Below are 17921 nucleotides of genomic sequence, written 5' to 3'. Positions count from 1 at the left end.
TAGGGACCATAGCTCTGGGCGAGGATGCCAAATCGAGCCCTTGGCCTGAGAGAGGAGGTCCCTCCTCACTGGTATTGGCCATGGGGCAGTGCTTGTCAGCTGCATCAGAACTGGGAACCAGGCCTGGTTCTTCCAGAGCAGAGCCACGAGTAGCACTGAGCATCCATTTTCCCTGATTCGCTCTAATACCTGAGGCAGGAGCGTGACGGGGGGAAAAGGGGGGCAGCGGGGCCAGACATGGGCCAGCGCATCCCTGCTCTTGGAAAAAAACTCCGGACAGTGAGCGTTTTCTTGAGACGCAAACAGGTCTACCTTCGCTCTGCCGAACTTCTTCCACAGCAGTTGGACTGTCTGTAGGTGTAGAGACCATTCTCCTGTCGGAACATTGTCCCTGGACAGTCTGTCTGGTCCTATATTCAGAAGGCCTGGCACGTGCGCTGCTCTCAGCGAGCGCAGATTGTGCTGAGCCCATACCAGGAGGCGTTCCGTCAGCCTGTAAAGGTTTCGGGACCTGATACCTCCCTGGCGATTTATATAAGCCACCACTGACATGTTGTCCGAGCGGACCAAGACGTGGTGTCCTCTTATCTGGGGACAAAAACGCGTCAGCGCGTTGTCTACCGCCAACATTTCCAGGCAGTTTATATGCAGAAGCTTCTCCCATTCTGACCACTGGCCGAAGAACGGTCTGCACTCGAGCAGCGCTCCCCATCCCGAGGTGGAGGTGTCCGTAGACACCACCTTCACACTCGAGTCCCCAGGCTTACACCTGATTGGTACCAGTCGGTTGCTCTCCAAGGATTCAGAGCTGAGACGCATTTCTGATCGGCCTTGAGACGAAACAGACCGGAGGTCCACGCTCGGCGCGGTACTCACGCTTTTAGCCAGAACTGCAGTGGGCGCATGCGCAGCAGACCCAGCTGGAGTACTGACGATGCTGAGGCCATGAGACCCAGCATTCTCAGACATTTTCTGAGCGGGACAATAGCGCCGCAGCGGAAGGATTCCGTCATGCGCTGAATATTCAGTGCGCGTTGTGGCGATAGTTGCGCTGTCATAAGCCGCTTTCCGACCAAGTAGTTACAGGAACTTAGTTCTAGGAACTGTCCACTTCTAAACAGTTCTAAGAACTACTCTCCCCCAAACTCAGTTTTGCTGTTTGCGTTCGCACTGGCCAAGTGGCCATAGGAACTGGTAGGAGGGGTAAGGGAGTGACGCAAGCACGGTGACTTTTATTTTGACGGCGCGACGGACCTTTATTTTGGCGGCGCTGAGAACGCCAGAGCAAACAATGCTCGCATTCTCTGTGTTTATTAGTTAGCGATCTGTCTAACAGTACTGTTTAATATGTTAGATAGAACTGTTATAGAAAGTAGACAGTATATGAAAAAAAGGTTATTAGCCTATGCCGTGTGGTTGATGTCCAGTGTTGCTAGCTGGTCAGATAAACATAATCATGTTTGGCTTGGTCCCCTCAAAGTTGCGTTGGATTTTCTCTTCAGCATAAAGGTTTAGAGACCCATCTATCACTGTTTTCCATGTTTGTATAGTTAGTTTATGGAGTAAATATATAGGCTATAATCTGTGTGTTTACATTCTAGCTGTTTTAAAAATGGCGGGTGCTGGTGTTCCGCGTGCGTTCGGTCAATCAGCGTACACTAACGTCACGGATAGTTCCTATAGTGCTGGTTTAGACCCTACTCTGAAGTAGGACCTAAATTAGTTCCTCCAAATGGAGTTCCTAGAACTAAAATCGTTCCTAGTTCTTGCGGTGCGAACACGCCGACATCCGGGTACTTTAGCCAATAGTTCTAGAAACTGTGAAAAGGTTCCTCCGGTCGGAAAGCGGCTATAGACAGCGAGTCCAGTTCTGTGCCCAGAAAAGATATTCTCTGACTGGGAGACAGTGAACTCTTCGCCCAATTGACTCTGAGACCCAGATTCTCGAGGTGTTCGAGTAAAATGGTCCTGTGCTCTATGAGCTCTGAGTGTGAATGAGCTAGAATCAGCCAATCGTCCAAGTAGTTCAACACTCGCATGCCCCGGAGTTTCAGGGGTGTGAGCGCCGCGTCCATGCACATCGTAAATGTACGGGGTGCCAGGGACAAGCCGAACGGCAGGACTGTGTACTGATATGCCTGGCCCTCGAAGGCGAATCTCAAAAATCGCCTGTGACGTGACGCTATTTGTATCTGGAAGTACGCGTCCTTCAGATCTTTTTACATAAACCAGTCCCCTTGGCGAATTTGCGTGAGGATTTTTCTGGTTGTGAGCATTCTGAACCGGCGTTTTCAAGTTTTAGATCTAGTATGGGTCTGAGACCCCCGTCTTTTTTCGGTACCAGAAAATATCTGCTGTACAGCCCCCCTTCGCTCTGAGCTTGAGATAAAGGCTCTATGGCCCCTTTGCTCAACAGTTTCGTAATTTCGGCTCGAAGTAGGTGTGCTACCTCTTTCTTCACCGTAGTTTCGACGCGCGCCGCACAACAGCGGGGGCGTCGACTGAACTGTAGCGAATAGCCTCTCTTTACAATGTTCAGCACCCACTCTGAAACCCCGGGACGCTCTGCCCATGCATCTGCACGAATGGCTAGGGGTTGAATGAGATGTGAGCTCTGGTTGCGTGGCGACCGAAGAGCTTCAGTGTGCTGTAACATAAACGCCGTGCTTGCGACATTCGAGGCAGGGGGCGCGCTGATCACAGCGGGCAGTCTGCCCGCGCTCGACTCTTCTATGGCGGTTCGCCGAGAGGGAGAGGGCGGGGCGAGCCCCGTGGGGCTTGTCATGTCTCTGAGTGAATGTGGGCGCGGGACAGCGGGCACATTTACTGCACTGAATACACCGTCTACCTGGGCAGACTGAATGTGTGTTGGTTTCGTTTTTACAGAAACCGTGAGACATGCAGAATGTAGTGTTTGTGGGCACTGGGTCGTGGGCACATTTACTACATTTAATGCACAATCGACATGAGTCGATTTCATGTGTGCGAGCCCTGGCTTGTGGCGGGCTGTGTCTGTGTGTAGGAATGAGCACTGAGCTGGCATTTTTACTACACTCATAACACCCTCGGCCGTGGCCGGAATACCAGAAAATACACTCTTTATGGGATTTATCTGGGTCGCCGTAAAAACGGCGTTTGTGTGCAGGCAAGCGGGCTGTGGTTCCGGCTTGTTGACTGCAAAATACACTGGAACAGTCGCATTTTCTGGAACTGAACGAGCGAGAAGTTTTGGTGGAAGTCTGGCCGCAGCGAGACCTGAACACCGTTGTTTCCCTAGACGTGCTAGGACGACTTTGAGGCCTCGGGCTTTACCGCAATCCTAGGCCGGGGCCCACGCGGAGGGGGCCGGCGGTTAGCAGAGCGAGAGCGTGGTCTCGAGTCCCGGGCCTGTCGGCGCTGCGAAGTGGCGGCGGTGGGCGGAGGCTGTGGCTGTGAGCTTCGAGAGGACGGCTGTTTCGCACGGCCTGCTGTGGAGCTGGAGCGCTTCGGCAGGAAGTGCTTCATGGCCTGTGACGCTTTCTGCACTTCAGCGAATCTTTCCACGAAATCATTGACGGAAGATCCGAAGAGGCCAGCAGAAGAGAGGGGAGCGTCGAGGAACGCAGAGCGCTCTGAATCAGACATCTCTGAGAGCGTCAACCACAAATGTCTCTCAGCTACGGTGAGAGAGGCCATGCTCCGTCCTATGGCCTGTGCAGCAGACTTAGTGGCACGGAGAGCGAGGTCCGTGGCGCTCCTTAAGTCCGGCACGCAAATCGCTTCCGGTCCATCCTCATCCAGTTTTCGGAGGAGATCGGCCTGGAAGATTTGCAAGGTGGCCATCGTGTGCAACGCCGATGCAGCCTGTCCAGCGGCGGTGTAAGCGCGGCTGAGCATGGTTGACGTCGTGCGGCAAGCTTTGGAAGGTAGTGCCAACTTAGCGCGCCGTCCAGCAGAGGGCGGGCAAAGATGAGCCGATATGGCTTCTTCCACCGGCGGAAGAGAATGGTATCCTCTGTCTTTGGCACCGTCAACCGCGGAGAATGCCAGTGAGTCAGAGGAACGCATTCTGGCTGAGAGGGGAGCGTTCCATGACTTAGCGACTTCTTCATGAAGCTCAGGAAGAAAAGGGGCGGGTCTAGAAGTCGGCGAAGCGCGGTCCCCTTGAAGGAAAAATCCATCCAGCCGGTTGTGCGCAGGCTGCTCAGGCGTTGACCACAGCAGCCTGTGCTCGCTCGCCGCGGCCTGTGCGAGTAGACGAATTAGCTCTGCTTCGATGCTGGCTCCTTTTCCAGACGGCTCGCGAGCAGAGGGCGCGATATCCGCAGAGCTCGCCCAATCCTCACTGCCCAACGCCAGGATAGAGCAGGTATCATCCCGCACAGACGCGGCTTCTTCGTCGATATCCACGACGGCGGCGGCCGCTGTCCATCAGGAAGAGACTCTAGCGAAGCGGGTGAAGCAGGCGGGCAAACCGGCGAGCTTTTGCGGGTTTTTAAACCCTGTCCAGGAAACCGCCTGTTTATGTATAATTCACTATAAATGTATTCATAATGTATGTTATAATGCATTATATTTTAATAAATAAATGTAATCAAAGTTAAAATGCATCTTAATATTTGCATATTTCCTTGTTATATCTGAAAGTGGTTGTTTGTCATGTATTATACTTTCTAAAGGTGTAACAATAAATAGATAAGCATTAATGTATTATAACTGTGCTTACAATTATTCATGAGACCATACAATGCATTGTAAGGTGCATTACAAAGCATAATTAATGCACTGATAATATTTCTATAATGCATTATATATAAAGATTTTAAGTAAAGTGTTACCAAATTTTCTTTGCACCAAGTGCACAGTGTTAAAAACTATTTACACTAAGTGCAAACAGCCAAAGATGTGTGATCCTATTTGTACTTATTGCAATTAGTGACAGATACTATTTGTGTCTCAGTGTATTGTAGCATATTATAAAACAGTATACAACATTTTCAGTATATGTGTTTATATTTATAAAATCATAAATGGAAGCTGCCTCACTGGGACATTACTTGTACCTATTCCTAAAGCCCAATACCAAATCCAATTATAGGCCTATTAAATACTTGTTAAACAATGAGTTCGGAAAAAGGCACCACCATGCCACTGCTCCTGTTATCTGATGTGTTTCTTTTGTAATTTTGTCTGGCTTAGTCACACAATGGTGCCTCTGCCAACAAGGCGGCTATGTGCACCTAGTATAAATAAATACATTAAGATTATTTTTATAGAGCTATTTCATTCTCTCCTGTCTAATACCATTGGAACTGGAAAACTCTGTTCTGTCTAACTCATGTAACTCAAAGCACATCAAGTAATTTTGTGGAAACTACAGAGTTGGACCTCACCATAATCTTGAAGGCATTCTCCAAGGCACCAATTACAAGGCTTTCATGATGGATCTTCTTCTCCACGAAGAACCGTGTTGGAGGGGTGCAGGGGGAGCCAGGTGCACCAGTGGCCCCATGTAGGGATGCAGCCCGGTTGAGGGCCCGATGTGTGCATGGGGATGGCTGGTGGTTGGGTTCATCACCCAATACAGTTGGCGGAAGAGACGCCAGGTTAGATAGGACCTCCAGTACACCTTGGAGCTGCTCCACAATGTGTTGGTGTAGAAGTCTAGAAGCCATCACTGCTGCTCCTGAACCAGCATGACCATCAAACAGTGCCCAGTAATGGAAGATCAGACCTTCTTGAGAGTCTTGTGGACAAATACAAGCCTACATAACACAACACAGCAAACAGCAGTTGCTCAGTAATTTCCTTATGATATATTAAAGCAATAAGCCCATATATGCCGTGGTTTACAGTAATTCTAGAACAGCTGAGGGGCGTTGTTAGGCACAACGAGGAGCAATGCCTAAAATCCCCTTTGCTGTTCGAAAGAAATCACTGAGCCATAAACCATGATTTACAGATTTAACCAAATGGTTACAACATATACTTTGCAAGGTTTCATTAAATAAACGGCAACACAAATGTAATAATTTATTGATGTAATGAGGTGATAGGTGTGTGTTTATTTATATAGTATTTTACAACGGCTTTGATCGTGGCTCAGCCTTTAATTTCAAGGACTGGATTTTTCATTTGATCAAAGCCTTGTTCCACTGCATGAACTGTGTGTAGTTCCTGGAACTAATTTGGGCTTGACATTACAGTGTTTGTATAATTATTCGGCAAATCGATATTCTTCCAAGCATTTTTACCAATTCCAAACCGCATCAATCTTGATAATTACTATTACGATTGTATATAGCCACTTATAAGTTATATGTAATTGTTGATGAGGGAACGTGTGGCTTAAAGTAAAAACACCTTATATTCAGATCTGCAGAATTATTTGGCCGTTTTTTGTCTATATATGGGTCGAAAGAGATATTTAACTAACACACACACACACACACACACACACACACACACACACACACACACACACACACACACACACACACACACACACACACACACACACACAAAAGTAAAAATTATGAAATGAATGAAATGCAAAGGATGCAAACCTATAGAATATTCCAAATTAAGGCGTGACCATCGGACATTGAAATGTTAATTGGGTCAGCAGGGTCGCAAAAAAATTTGACCAAAAAGTTTTATGGTCATGAAAAGGTAAATGACAAGCAACAACAGTTAATATGTCCTAATCAATATGTTGATTCACTCTCTTGAACTACCCCGAAAATAGTCTCATCTCACATCACCATATTCATCGTCAGCCGGACGTGTTCGGTGAACTGTTCCATTAGCTTGCCTGCTTCTTTCCAGCTTTAGAAGGCTGGCCTGGCAGATATCTTTGGTGTTTATGTGTTGATGTATGGATTGTTGGATGGATTTTCTACCCTGATTTTAATCCTGAAATCTTTGCATAAAACAAGTATTAAAATATCAGTTACTTTATGTATTAAAATAAGTCGAACTCTTCTGACTTAATTGCAATGTGACCTCTCACGAATGCTTTCTATACATTTGTGCAGTGTAGAAACTGATTATAATTGTACGTTTTGGCTAGAATGCAGAACTCAGTCACTGATAAACACATGCACGCTAGGTAATTGACATCTGGGTGATTATACAGTTTTTTCCAATTGCTAACACACTAAAATGACATGCACAGCACAATTATTTAAACTGACACACAGAGAGCAAAACCTCTTCTCAAGTCTCCAAAAGTCTAAACACATTTTCTGCTTTACACACATTTTGCAATTCAAAACAGCACTTTTTAAATGCACTGAACACGGTTCTCTGCATAAGACACAACAATCTGACATAAGTCACATGTTTGCCATTTCAAAACACTGCCATTCAAAATGACACTACATGAGCTGATTGGCCAACATATGTGCACCTGGCCAAACACCTCAATGGTTAATTGTTAACACTTCAGTCTTTTTCAGTTTACTGTTTATTGTGAGCATATTGTTGTTCAGTCCAATGTAAATGTATCTGCTGTGCATATGTTGCACTGACTTGTTTGGTGAAAAATAAACATAAAAATGTTTTAACATTTTATGTGTGTGTGTATCTGCAAATATTTCTGTGCATGTGAACAATCTGAAGAATTTTCTACAATTTGAACTATTTTAGTATTATGGCAAAGCATACTAAAGATACAAATTTGTTTTTGGAAACAATTGTGGACCATGTAATAAACCACGGACTAATACTGAGGGAGGTGAATTCCAAAAGATTCTTCCCACGTTGCCCATTATAAATGAAAATATAGCCTGTGATGTTGACAAGGCCCTGTGGCCAGATCAAGCTAGTCGGAGAGATGTTTAGGTTTTTATTTTATTTTTATTCAGTACTGAACTGGATTTCTATTTTTATGTAACAGTATTACTATAAGCTTACAGTACAAGGGTATGTTCGGTAATACTGTATGAATACTGGAAAATGTTTTTGTCACAAGTTTGTCCTGTCTTGTTTTGCACTTGGGTGTTTGTTGTGTTGAGCCATGTGCTCGTGTTCATTGTTAGCCCCGCCCTTCTTGTTATCTTGTTATTGGTTTAATTAATTCCACCTGTTGTCATCGTTACCTTTTGTTTGCCTCCCTATTTAGTCTCCTTGTGTCTGTTGTACTGTGCTGTTACGTTGTCTAATGTTCTTGTGTTTGTTTCCTAGTGTTTTGGTTTGTTTATATTATTCTAATGTTTTCCCCCCGCGTGGGAGTTTTGTTTATCATTGTATTTTGCTTTTATTTTATTAAAATCCCATTTTGGTTTTCTGCAATTGAGTCCTCAGTTTTGTTTTTGAACCCAGTCGTGACAGAACGTAACAGCACAGTACAACAGACACAAGGAGACTAAATAGGGAGGCAAACAAAAGGTAACGATGACAACAGGTGGAATTAATTAAACCAATAACAAGATAACAAGAAGGGCGGGGCTAACAATGAACACGAGCACATGGCTCAACACAACAAACACCCAAGTGCAAAACAAGACAGGACAAACTTGTGACATAACAAAACTCCCACGCGGGGGGAAAACATTAGAATAATATAAACAAACCAAAACACTAGGAAACAAACACAAGAACATTAGACAACGTAACAGCACAGTACAACAGACACAAGGAGACTAAATAGGGAGGCAAACAAAAGGTAACGATGACAACAGGTGGAATTAATTAAACCAATAACAAGATAACAAGAAGGGCGGGGCTAACAATGAACACGAGCACATGGCTCAACACAACAAACACCCAAGTGCAAAACAAGACAGGACAAACTTGTGACAGTTTTGTTATGAATGTTTTGTTGAAATGTTCAGTATTGGCTGACTTGAGTACATGAAAATAAACAAATATTTTCATTAGTCTGCACAATTGGTGTCATGTGGTGTTTACACTCTCTCTGTGTAAATGCTAAAAGTGTTTTAGGTTGAGCACAGGAGTGTTTAACTGATTCAAACAGAATTAGACCATATGATGGTTGTGTTTATGTTATGACAACAAAATAAGGTTTTATAAGACATTGTAAAGTTTTGATGAAAGTGTTCCATTTTGCAAATGATCTGAGGTGTTGTGCTACTTTGGTGTAGTGTTGTGCTAATTGTGTGAAGGGGTTTGAAAAACCGGGCCCAGTTTTCAAAATTGTGCTTAAGCAATTGAAAAAAACTGTAATATGAATGAAGTGTGTGCCATTTCATGCAAAAGTTTGATTTTGATAATGATATATGTAGTTTTGGTTGCAGTGCTTCATTTTGCAGGATATATTAGGTATTTTGAAGTTTGGGTTTGTGGTTTTGTGAATTGTGTTAAGTATTTTGATAAAACTAGCCTAGTTTGCAAAATTGTGTGTTAGCAATTGGAAAAAACTGTAAAAGAAGCGCTCCTTGCCTGCTTCATTTAATCAAAATGTATAATTTCCATGTTACTTTTAACAATGGTGTGGATTTGATCGTTTATAATCACTGTCTTGATTTATAAAGCTGTTTCAGTTCTCTTTTGTGCCTGATTAGGTTCTTTAGGGTGGTTGTGATCTCTTCTGAGTGTTTCCTGTTCGGTCAATAAATTGGTGGTTGTGAACATTGATCCTCGCTAGGGCTGCACAATATATCGAAAAATTATTGTTATCGCGATAATAGTATATGCGATATCCGTATCGCAGAGAGGTGCGATAAAATGCATTTATTTTATGTGCCAAGCATTTGTGTGTTGCATGCATGCATAGGTTGTTTATCCAAATTCGACCAATCAAATGGGGCCTTACTATCTTTATACCCGCCTCCCCAGTAGATGCTATTATGCTATTGGCTAGATCGGGCCCAAAGGGGAACCTAGTGGCTCAGAGCAGAGAGTGGAAAATAAAAACTAATGGCGGGAGTAGAGACAAGCGAGGAAAATGACAACAGCGAAGAACCTGTGCCTAAAAAGAACTGTACGTCTGAAATATGGCAACATTTTGGCTTCAATAGAGAAGACGTGTCATAAATGCAGGTACTGTGTAAGGGGCCGTTCACATATCGCGTCTAAAACGCATGGAAAACGCGGCTGCGCAGCTATCTCCTTCTTTCCACAAGCACTTGCGTCTGTCATTGCTATGCAACCATGACCTGCGCGAGCTTGCGGAATTCTGAAAAGTTGAGATGTTCTCATCTCTTCGCGGCCTGGAAAAATGTGCTTCCATTTTGAGCGTGCTTGCATTTTAAATAACGAATTTGCATGCGCAAAAAACGCGATATGTGAACATAAGTGACGGTGTCACTAAGTCGTGCCGAATAATTTTGACCACGTCGAGAGGAAACTAATCTCCACAGTCATCTGGAACGCAACCTCAGGGAGCTATATGAAGACTTCAAAAAGTGTAAGCCCAAATCTACCAAAACTGCTAATGAAATGCCAAGTAACAATAACAGAGTCTCACAGACAACCATTAATCAAAGTGTTGCATGTGTAACGTTAACTCCTTATGAAAAAACTGAGATATTCTTCTGAAGATCCCCCTGAAGATGTTATATCGCAAGAAATATCGTTATCGCAATACTCAACATCGCAGATCGCATATTTTCCCAGTATCGTGCAGCCCTAATCCTTGCCTCCATTTTCCTTGCCTCAACCACATCAGGACACTTGGAGGATGCTACTTAGAGGAACAGTATGTGTTGCAGCCAGTGGGTGGGTCAAAGAGGCGATAATGTGGCATTGATCTGTGTCTGCGCAGGCAGTTTTGTGCTGCTCTTATTTATCTCAATTACGTTAATAAACCCTGAAGTAGAAAACTATATGATATACTGTGGTGAGGGAGGTGTGGTTTAGCAAAGTCTGCAGTAGGAGAGACGGATATTAAGCCAGGCAGAGATCCTTTTGTGTGTGATGCTGAATAAAGTATGAACCTTGTTTTGCGGACGCTCCTCTCCTTCCTTTCCCTGAGAACCCACTACATATATACATTATCTTTCAAGCATGCCTGTGAGCACTGCATGCACTTCACTATGAATAGCCTTCGTTGCAGACTAGCACACCAAGCTGTCGGGCCAGGATCCCCTCATGCTTCGTAGTGTTGATCTGCAAGATGTGTGCAAACGCACTGCAGAGAAACTAATTATTCCGTGGCTGACTGTGGTAGTGGAAGTCAAGCTATGAGGGTAAAAGACAGTAAAAACAGGCAGTGAGACAACTCTGTGGTCTGTGAGAATTCTGTGGTCTCCTGGAAGGACAGAACATTTACAGATAAAGTGCTCATTCAAGGAAGATCTGCTCTCACTGTGGAGGGAATGGAAAATAAGGATCTTCTCCACATGCCTTCCATGGAGCATTTGCACCCGAGGTGGAAACCTGAAGTCTCCATCAAAAGTGGGCAGATGTCAGATTCCAACATGATACTCAAATGAATACAGCAGGTCAGACAGGAATTCTGGAGCAGAAACCTGCCTGGCCCATAAATAACTATCTATCCGCCTGCTACAGCACAGGTGGACCAGTCAGCTCTTCATCCTACTCAGGTGGTAAGAAGGCGGCAGTCTTAAGGGGTTACGTCATACAGACCACAAATGTGTTCCCAACTCAGCCACAAAATGGTGTCAGAACACTGCAAATATACAATTGGAGAGACTGCAATTTGCCGCTTACACCCCCCACAATTCAAGAGGGATAATTCATTTTCAGATACAGGGAAAATTAACGCATGGTATCCAGGAAGAAATTTCCTCTGCTGAACAAAAGAGCAATAATAGTGATTCCATCCAAGCAAAGCCACAATGGCTTTTACACCAGATACTTCCTCATCTCGAAAAAAAGAGACTCAAGCTCTCTGTCCCATTTTATATCTATGTGCATTGAACAAATATATTGATATTTGCTTCCGGAGTGAACGCTGGTGCAAGTTAGCTGCCACTGCTCTTGGAAGTGTTTTCGCTGCTAGATTTTGATGCTTGCTTTGCCTACCTGATACTTGGGCTGCGTTTACACTGGCACAAAAAAAGAAAATCAGATTTTTTACTTACATCTGACACAGATCAGAATTTGTAGCACACGCGTAAACACAAAAATCCACACGAGATCCAATCTGAGCCACTTCCAAAAGTGGTTTTAAATCGGATACTGTACATATCCGATATCGATAATGAGGTGATAACTTTGCTGTAATTAAACCAACAAGCTTTACTATTAGGCTTCTTTCTTTCTCTCTCTCTCTCTCACACTCTCTCTCACTAATTCGCTACTTTATTTCACCTTCAGAATTCTAGATCTAATGAGCTGTAGATAAAATAACACCGAAAATTACTGCTATTTTCCTGTATATATCCGGTCAGATTTTGCGCTGCAAAACATCCATGACAGCTGTTTTCTTGTCCATGCTGGCAAAATTTTGGACGGGAATGAATGTAAACACAAATATCGGATACCAGTGGTGTCTAAAGTGAATGTAAACAGGCCGGGCAAAAAATTGGATATGGTCAAAAGATTGGATCTGTGCATTAAGACTTGCAGTGTAAACGCAGCCTTGGATTTGCAGGTTAGCCCGCTCTTTCTGTACATTTGCTCGTTGTTCTATTTCCCCCCTGGAATCTATTGTCCTAGTTCTCTGGGGCAAATATGAGAATTACCGAGCTACCAGCATGGACTTATGGCTTATTTCATAGTACAAAGACTGCCCTTGTCAAGATTTCGAATGATTTATTGATAGCAGCTGACTCAGGACTTCTAACTATACTAATTTTACTTGATTTAACTGCGGCATTTGACACAATATCCTATTAGGCTACAATCTATAAAAAATGTTGGTAGTACTCTAGCTTGTTTAATTCTTATCTCTTAGGTCGCACCTGTAAGACTGGAAAAACTGGAAGAGAGTGCTATTCTTTGAGAAAACAAAGGAAATTAACATTTGAACTCTCTCTTGAGAAACTAGCACCCCATACAAGAGTCAATCACATCAAATACTGAGTATTAATTTACATTTCTTTCCCTTCACCCCATCTCATCTCTCTCTCATGCTGAGATCACCTGAAATTCACCCAAAAATCGATATGGTTTAAATGAAATGTCTCAGTGCGACTGGTACAAAAGTATCATCCCCAAAGAAGTAAAACAAAAGGTGCTAAAGTTTTTAAGAGTTTAGAGATATCTTGCTTACAGAGGAGGGTTGGTCTTTCATGCAAATGGCATCCTGTCCTCAGAAGGTGTAAACTCTGGAGACTGTGATTAATGCAAAGTCTGTGTCCTGTCCTCTCAACGAGGATCCCTGCTATTATCGTCCATCATGCCATCAAGCTATTGGTTCACATCCATTGACCTGAATGATGCCTATTTTCACAATATATATTCACCCTAGAGAATATTCTTGAGGTTCATAGGGTTGCATACGAATATCTGATTCTCCTTTTCGGCCTGTCTCTCAGCCCAAGAGTGTTTGCCAAATTTACAAAAGTGGCCCTAACTTCCCTAACATAGAACTAGGTATTCATCTCGCTACATACATAGACGAAAAGGGCGTTTTAATTCCCATACATTCAATTACATTAGTGCTCTTGTATTGTAGTGTTACCAACATGCCTCTATTGTACAATTCGCTGTAAATTAATTCCGAAATTCGCAGAAAAGTTTTGTTTTAAATAGTCAGACAAATATCAAATTTATGGATAATTAGGCATGCATTTGTTAATAATTTAGACTACTAAATTATTCCATAGTGAATGTGGACAATCCTTAGACAGCCTTTCTCTATTACTTTGCGAAGATGGTGAATGGCACACAGATAGTGTGATTGAATACTATAACTCTAGACAAAGGATGTGAGGAAAAGACATTAGCATAGCTATATCAGGAATTTTTTGCGTCTGTTATTTTTAATGTGTTAAAATATAGATATGTGTGATTTTCCCCAACCCTATTAATAATAAAAATAGGCTCTTTTGAAAAAACATTGTTGTTCAATAGATATTCAGTGTACCTGGTACACACTGTAAAAAATTTGTAACACTCCCAAATCAAAAATTTCAATTGACCGATAACATCTACATTTTTCAATTGGCCCAAGTGAAATTCTGTAAATTCTAAAATTAAATGTACAGATTTTCACTTGGGCCAATTGAAAAATTTAGATGTTATCGGTCAATAGAAATTTTTGAATTGGGAGTGTTACAAATTTTTTACAGTGCAGTAAACAATCACTTACATCATTTTCCCACATTCCCATGCCAACACTATTGGGAAGGGACGACCTCCTTCTACTTGTAGATGTCTTTCTGGGTGTCAAGGATCCTATAGGTTTCTTCTTAACCAGTAGAACCTCACAGCATGCCTGGTCCTCATTCAGAGCACTTTTACCTGCATTTATTACTCTGAAACACAAACACCAAAACAGATAGCATGTAGTGTCATTTTCATTTTAATGTTAAATAGGGTAATGTTTAAAAATAGACAATCACAAATTAGTTAAAAAACAGCAACAAAAGTGCCATGCTAAATATAACATTTCCATGAAATTACAAAACGATAGTGTATTGGGTGTGTGTAGATAGGAAGACGTAGACACAGAAGATGAATATTCAAACGATGTAACTTTACTTATAATAATCCAACAGGTAGCGATCCATACAAAGAACACAAACACACAACATAGTGTAAACGATAATGTATATAATGTAAACGATGTGGCGAGGGGCTGGTGATGACAGGACAACCAGGTAAAGGGATGGTGATGGTGGGAAGATGACACCCCTATGCAGAAGGTGGAGGAATCCTGATGGCGCAGACCCAGAGCTCCACAGTGCCGACATCCCACGGTGGAGTCGGGGGAGGTAGGAGCTAAGGTGGTGTAGTGGCTGACGACAGCTGGTGGACAACCGCGAGAGACGATAAACCCACAGGCGCAGACGGGGGACTGCAGGAGCCGAGGGACATTGCTGGTGAAGGAGACACAGGTGATGTCTCGGCGACGAGTATCGCAGTTGGAGCCAGAGAATCCGAGGACGGGATGACACTGGTGAGACAGGACAGAGGCGAACCAGAAGGGAGGAAAGAGCCCGCTTTAGCCGTAGGGGAGAAGAGACAGAGCGCAGCGGAGGGCCTGGGTGTCCGTGGCGTAGGCAGAGCCACGACAGACCAAAGGATAGCCGATGGGACGAGGGAACCCGGTGGAGACACTTGGACGGGGAGCCGAAGGTGGGAGGAGACCTGGCAGGGCATTTCCAGGGTATGTAGCAGGACAGCAAACTTCCAGCAGTGGCAGGGCTGGAGGACTGTCTGAGCTCTGGGAAGTGACATGAGACTGGACACTAGGACACTGGACACTGGTGACTAGGGTAACTTCCACACACATCAAAGAAATGAGCACATCACAGCCCATTTCGATAATTTTGCGGTCTTTAAACAGCGATGAAGGTTCAAATAACGGTAAGATAACAGTTTGATAACTAAACTTAAAGTCTGAGTTAAGTTTATTTTAAAATGCTGTGAGTCACTTCATTTAAACAAGCAAAAGAGGTAAAAAATCATGTTTTTTAAAGTTTTTGGAAGTACACTGTAAAAAAAACCTTACCGTTGCATTTACCATACCTTACCGTAAAAAATATGTTAGCAATTTTAATGTTTTACATCATTGAACTAAAATTGACGGTAAAAAACTGGCAGCTGTGGTTGCCAGAACTTTACCGTAAAAAAATACGGTAGAAATATTTATGTTTTACGGCACTGAACTAAAGTTTACGGTAAAAAACTGGCAGCTGGTTGCAAGTGATTTACCGTAAAAAATATGGTAGTAATATTTTAGGTTTTACGGCAGCGATCTAAAGATTACGGTAAAAAATACGGTAGAAATACTTTAGGTTTTATGGCATTGAACTTCAGTTTATGGTAAAAAAAAAAAAAACTGCCAGTTGTGGTTGCCTGTAATTTAAAAATATTGTATTACAAACCAATTTGTCATAAAAGCTATTATTAAGAATTACCAGAGGTTTAGACGTTGATGTTTAATTGAAAATAATAAAGTTTAAAGTCAACATTATAGAGATGAGTGTTTGCTTTAGTTGGCCTCTTGACCCTTTTCTCAGACTGCTTTAAATGTGTGTTTGTAAAACACATCTGTTATGGCATGTAAATCAGAGAGAAAATGTGATGTGCTGTTGGCTGTTTATTGATGATGACATAATTGTCATGTAGTGGCCTGATTCACTGATCTCATAAAGAGTCTTATCTTTCATTGTACAAAGTATGTTAAATACAAATATATTTCATGTTTTTGAGTATAATAGGTCTGTGACACTACCACATACGAGCCAGCAGTGACAAACAGATAATCTGAAGAACTTTAAAAACATCACAAAACAAGCTACTAAAAAGTTGCAACAAAAACAACAACAAAAATAAAAGTAATTTATTCATGCGGCAGTGCATGCTGGGAGATATTGATGAGTTTTGAATGATGGCTCCCATCATGCACTGCACTTTTATCATCACCGTTGTTGAGATTCATATGCTGATGTCTTAATGTCTGTGTGTGTCTGAAAGATACAGTAGTTCAAACCTTTACTGTGCTAAATGTTTTTAAAATTCTTCAGATTATCATAACACTGATGGATCACATACTGTAGAATCATAGGGTTACTACAATCAATAATGTAAAATTAATGACCCATATAATCAAAGAGATATGAGCTCAGTGAATCGGGCCACTACATGATGATTAATACATAACCAACATCACCTGATTTATTTTCTCTCTGATATTCTTGCCATAACCAACGTGTTTTATAAACAGAATTTCAGTAGCCAGAGAAAAACTAATGTTAGAAAGTGCCCAACTAAAGAAAACACTGATCACCATCATCATACCTTCAAATTATATAGCACGGAAATTAAACAAAAATAGATTTACATTTAGAATAAATAATAAAGTGGCCTTTTATAAAATACCTAATAAAGATCTGGCACATTTTGACCAAGAGTTGGAGAAGGTAGACTGGAATGTTTTGAACTCTAATGACGAAATAGGCTCATTTTGTGGGAGCTTTTTAGATCAAATTAATAATATCAAGGTGAAATTTATTAAAAAGTGTGTTAACTTGTATAAAAAGGCACATTTACCCTGGTTGACAAAAGACATTTGGAAATTGATGAGGAGAAGAGATTATCTACTTAAAAAGGCGTTAAAATCGAACATTGAAAATTATATGCGTCTATTCAAGGATTATTGGAATAAAGTAGTGAAAGAACTAAGGACTTCGAAAGCAAACTTTTTTATTGATTTGATAACACAAGCTAAAGGAAACAATCACTTAGTTTGGAAGCACATTAATACTATTTCTCGGAAAAAAACGTCTCATAAATGTTATGAAATTAAAATAAAGTAGCTAGTGCTTTTAATATTTTTTCAAAGATTCTGTTAATGATTTGGTTGTTGGTTTTGGTAACAGAACAATGGAAATGAAATATGTAGATTCAACTAAACCAGTGTTTCACTTAAGTGAGGTCACGGAGCAAGAAGTCCTTAAAATTTTACAAGGACTTAAAAATTCAAAGTCACAGGATGGTTATGGTTTAGATTCGTGTATGATTAAAAGGAATGCTGCCACCCTATGTCGACCTACTACTCAGCTAATCAATCGATCCATCGGAGAAGCGGTCTTCCCCGACTGTCTAAAAAAGGCAGTGGTTACACCTTTGCATAAGGGAGGAGATAAAGCTGAGCTGGCCAACTACAGACCAGTGAGTATCCTACCTGTAATATCGAAGGTAGTCGAGAAAGTAGTGGCCATGCAACTGATGGATCATTTGAATTATGGAGAGCACCCCCTGAATCCACTTCAGTTCGGTTTTAGAAAACATCATTCGACTGAAACGGCACTTTGTTATTTTGCTGAACAACTTAAAGCCAGGTTGGATAAAGGGGGGGTGGTGGGTGCCATATTTCTAGACCTGCAAAGAGCTTTCGA

The 17921-nt window shown here is 42.2% G+C and overlaps 1 protein-coding gene across 2 annotated transcripts in view; it reads right to left on the bottom strand.

Moving 5' to 3' along the window:
* LOC311289442 (protein phosphatase 1H-like) overlaps window positions 1–17921 on the bottom strand; it is a 77450-nt gene that overhangs the window by 53067 nt on the left and 6462 nt on the right. The window contains exons 2-3 of one of the 2 annotated variants that reach the window (XM_084407469.1): window positions 14165–14330; window positions 5373–5744 (exon numbers count right to left, since the gene is read on the bottom strand). In XM_084407469.1, coding sequence (XP_084263595.1) covers window positions 5373–5744; window positions 14165–14330 — 538 coding nt within the window. The remainder of the gene's footprint in view (window positions 1–5372; window positions 5745–14164; window positions 14331–17921) is intronic. The other variant, XM_084407470.1, reaches the window with a different exon arrangement.

The sequence above is a fragment of the Rutilus rutilus genome (assembly GCF_951802725.1).
Source record: "Rutilus rutilus genome assembly, chromosome: 4".
NCBI lineage: Eukaryota > Metazoa > Chordata > Actinopteri > Cypriniformes > Leuciscidae > Rutilus > Rutilus rutilus.
The sequence above is the reverse complement of the archived record's forward strand: the minus strand, read 5'-3'. Positions and strand labels throughout refer to the sequence as shown.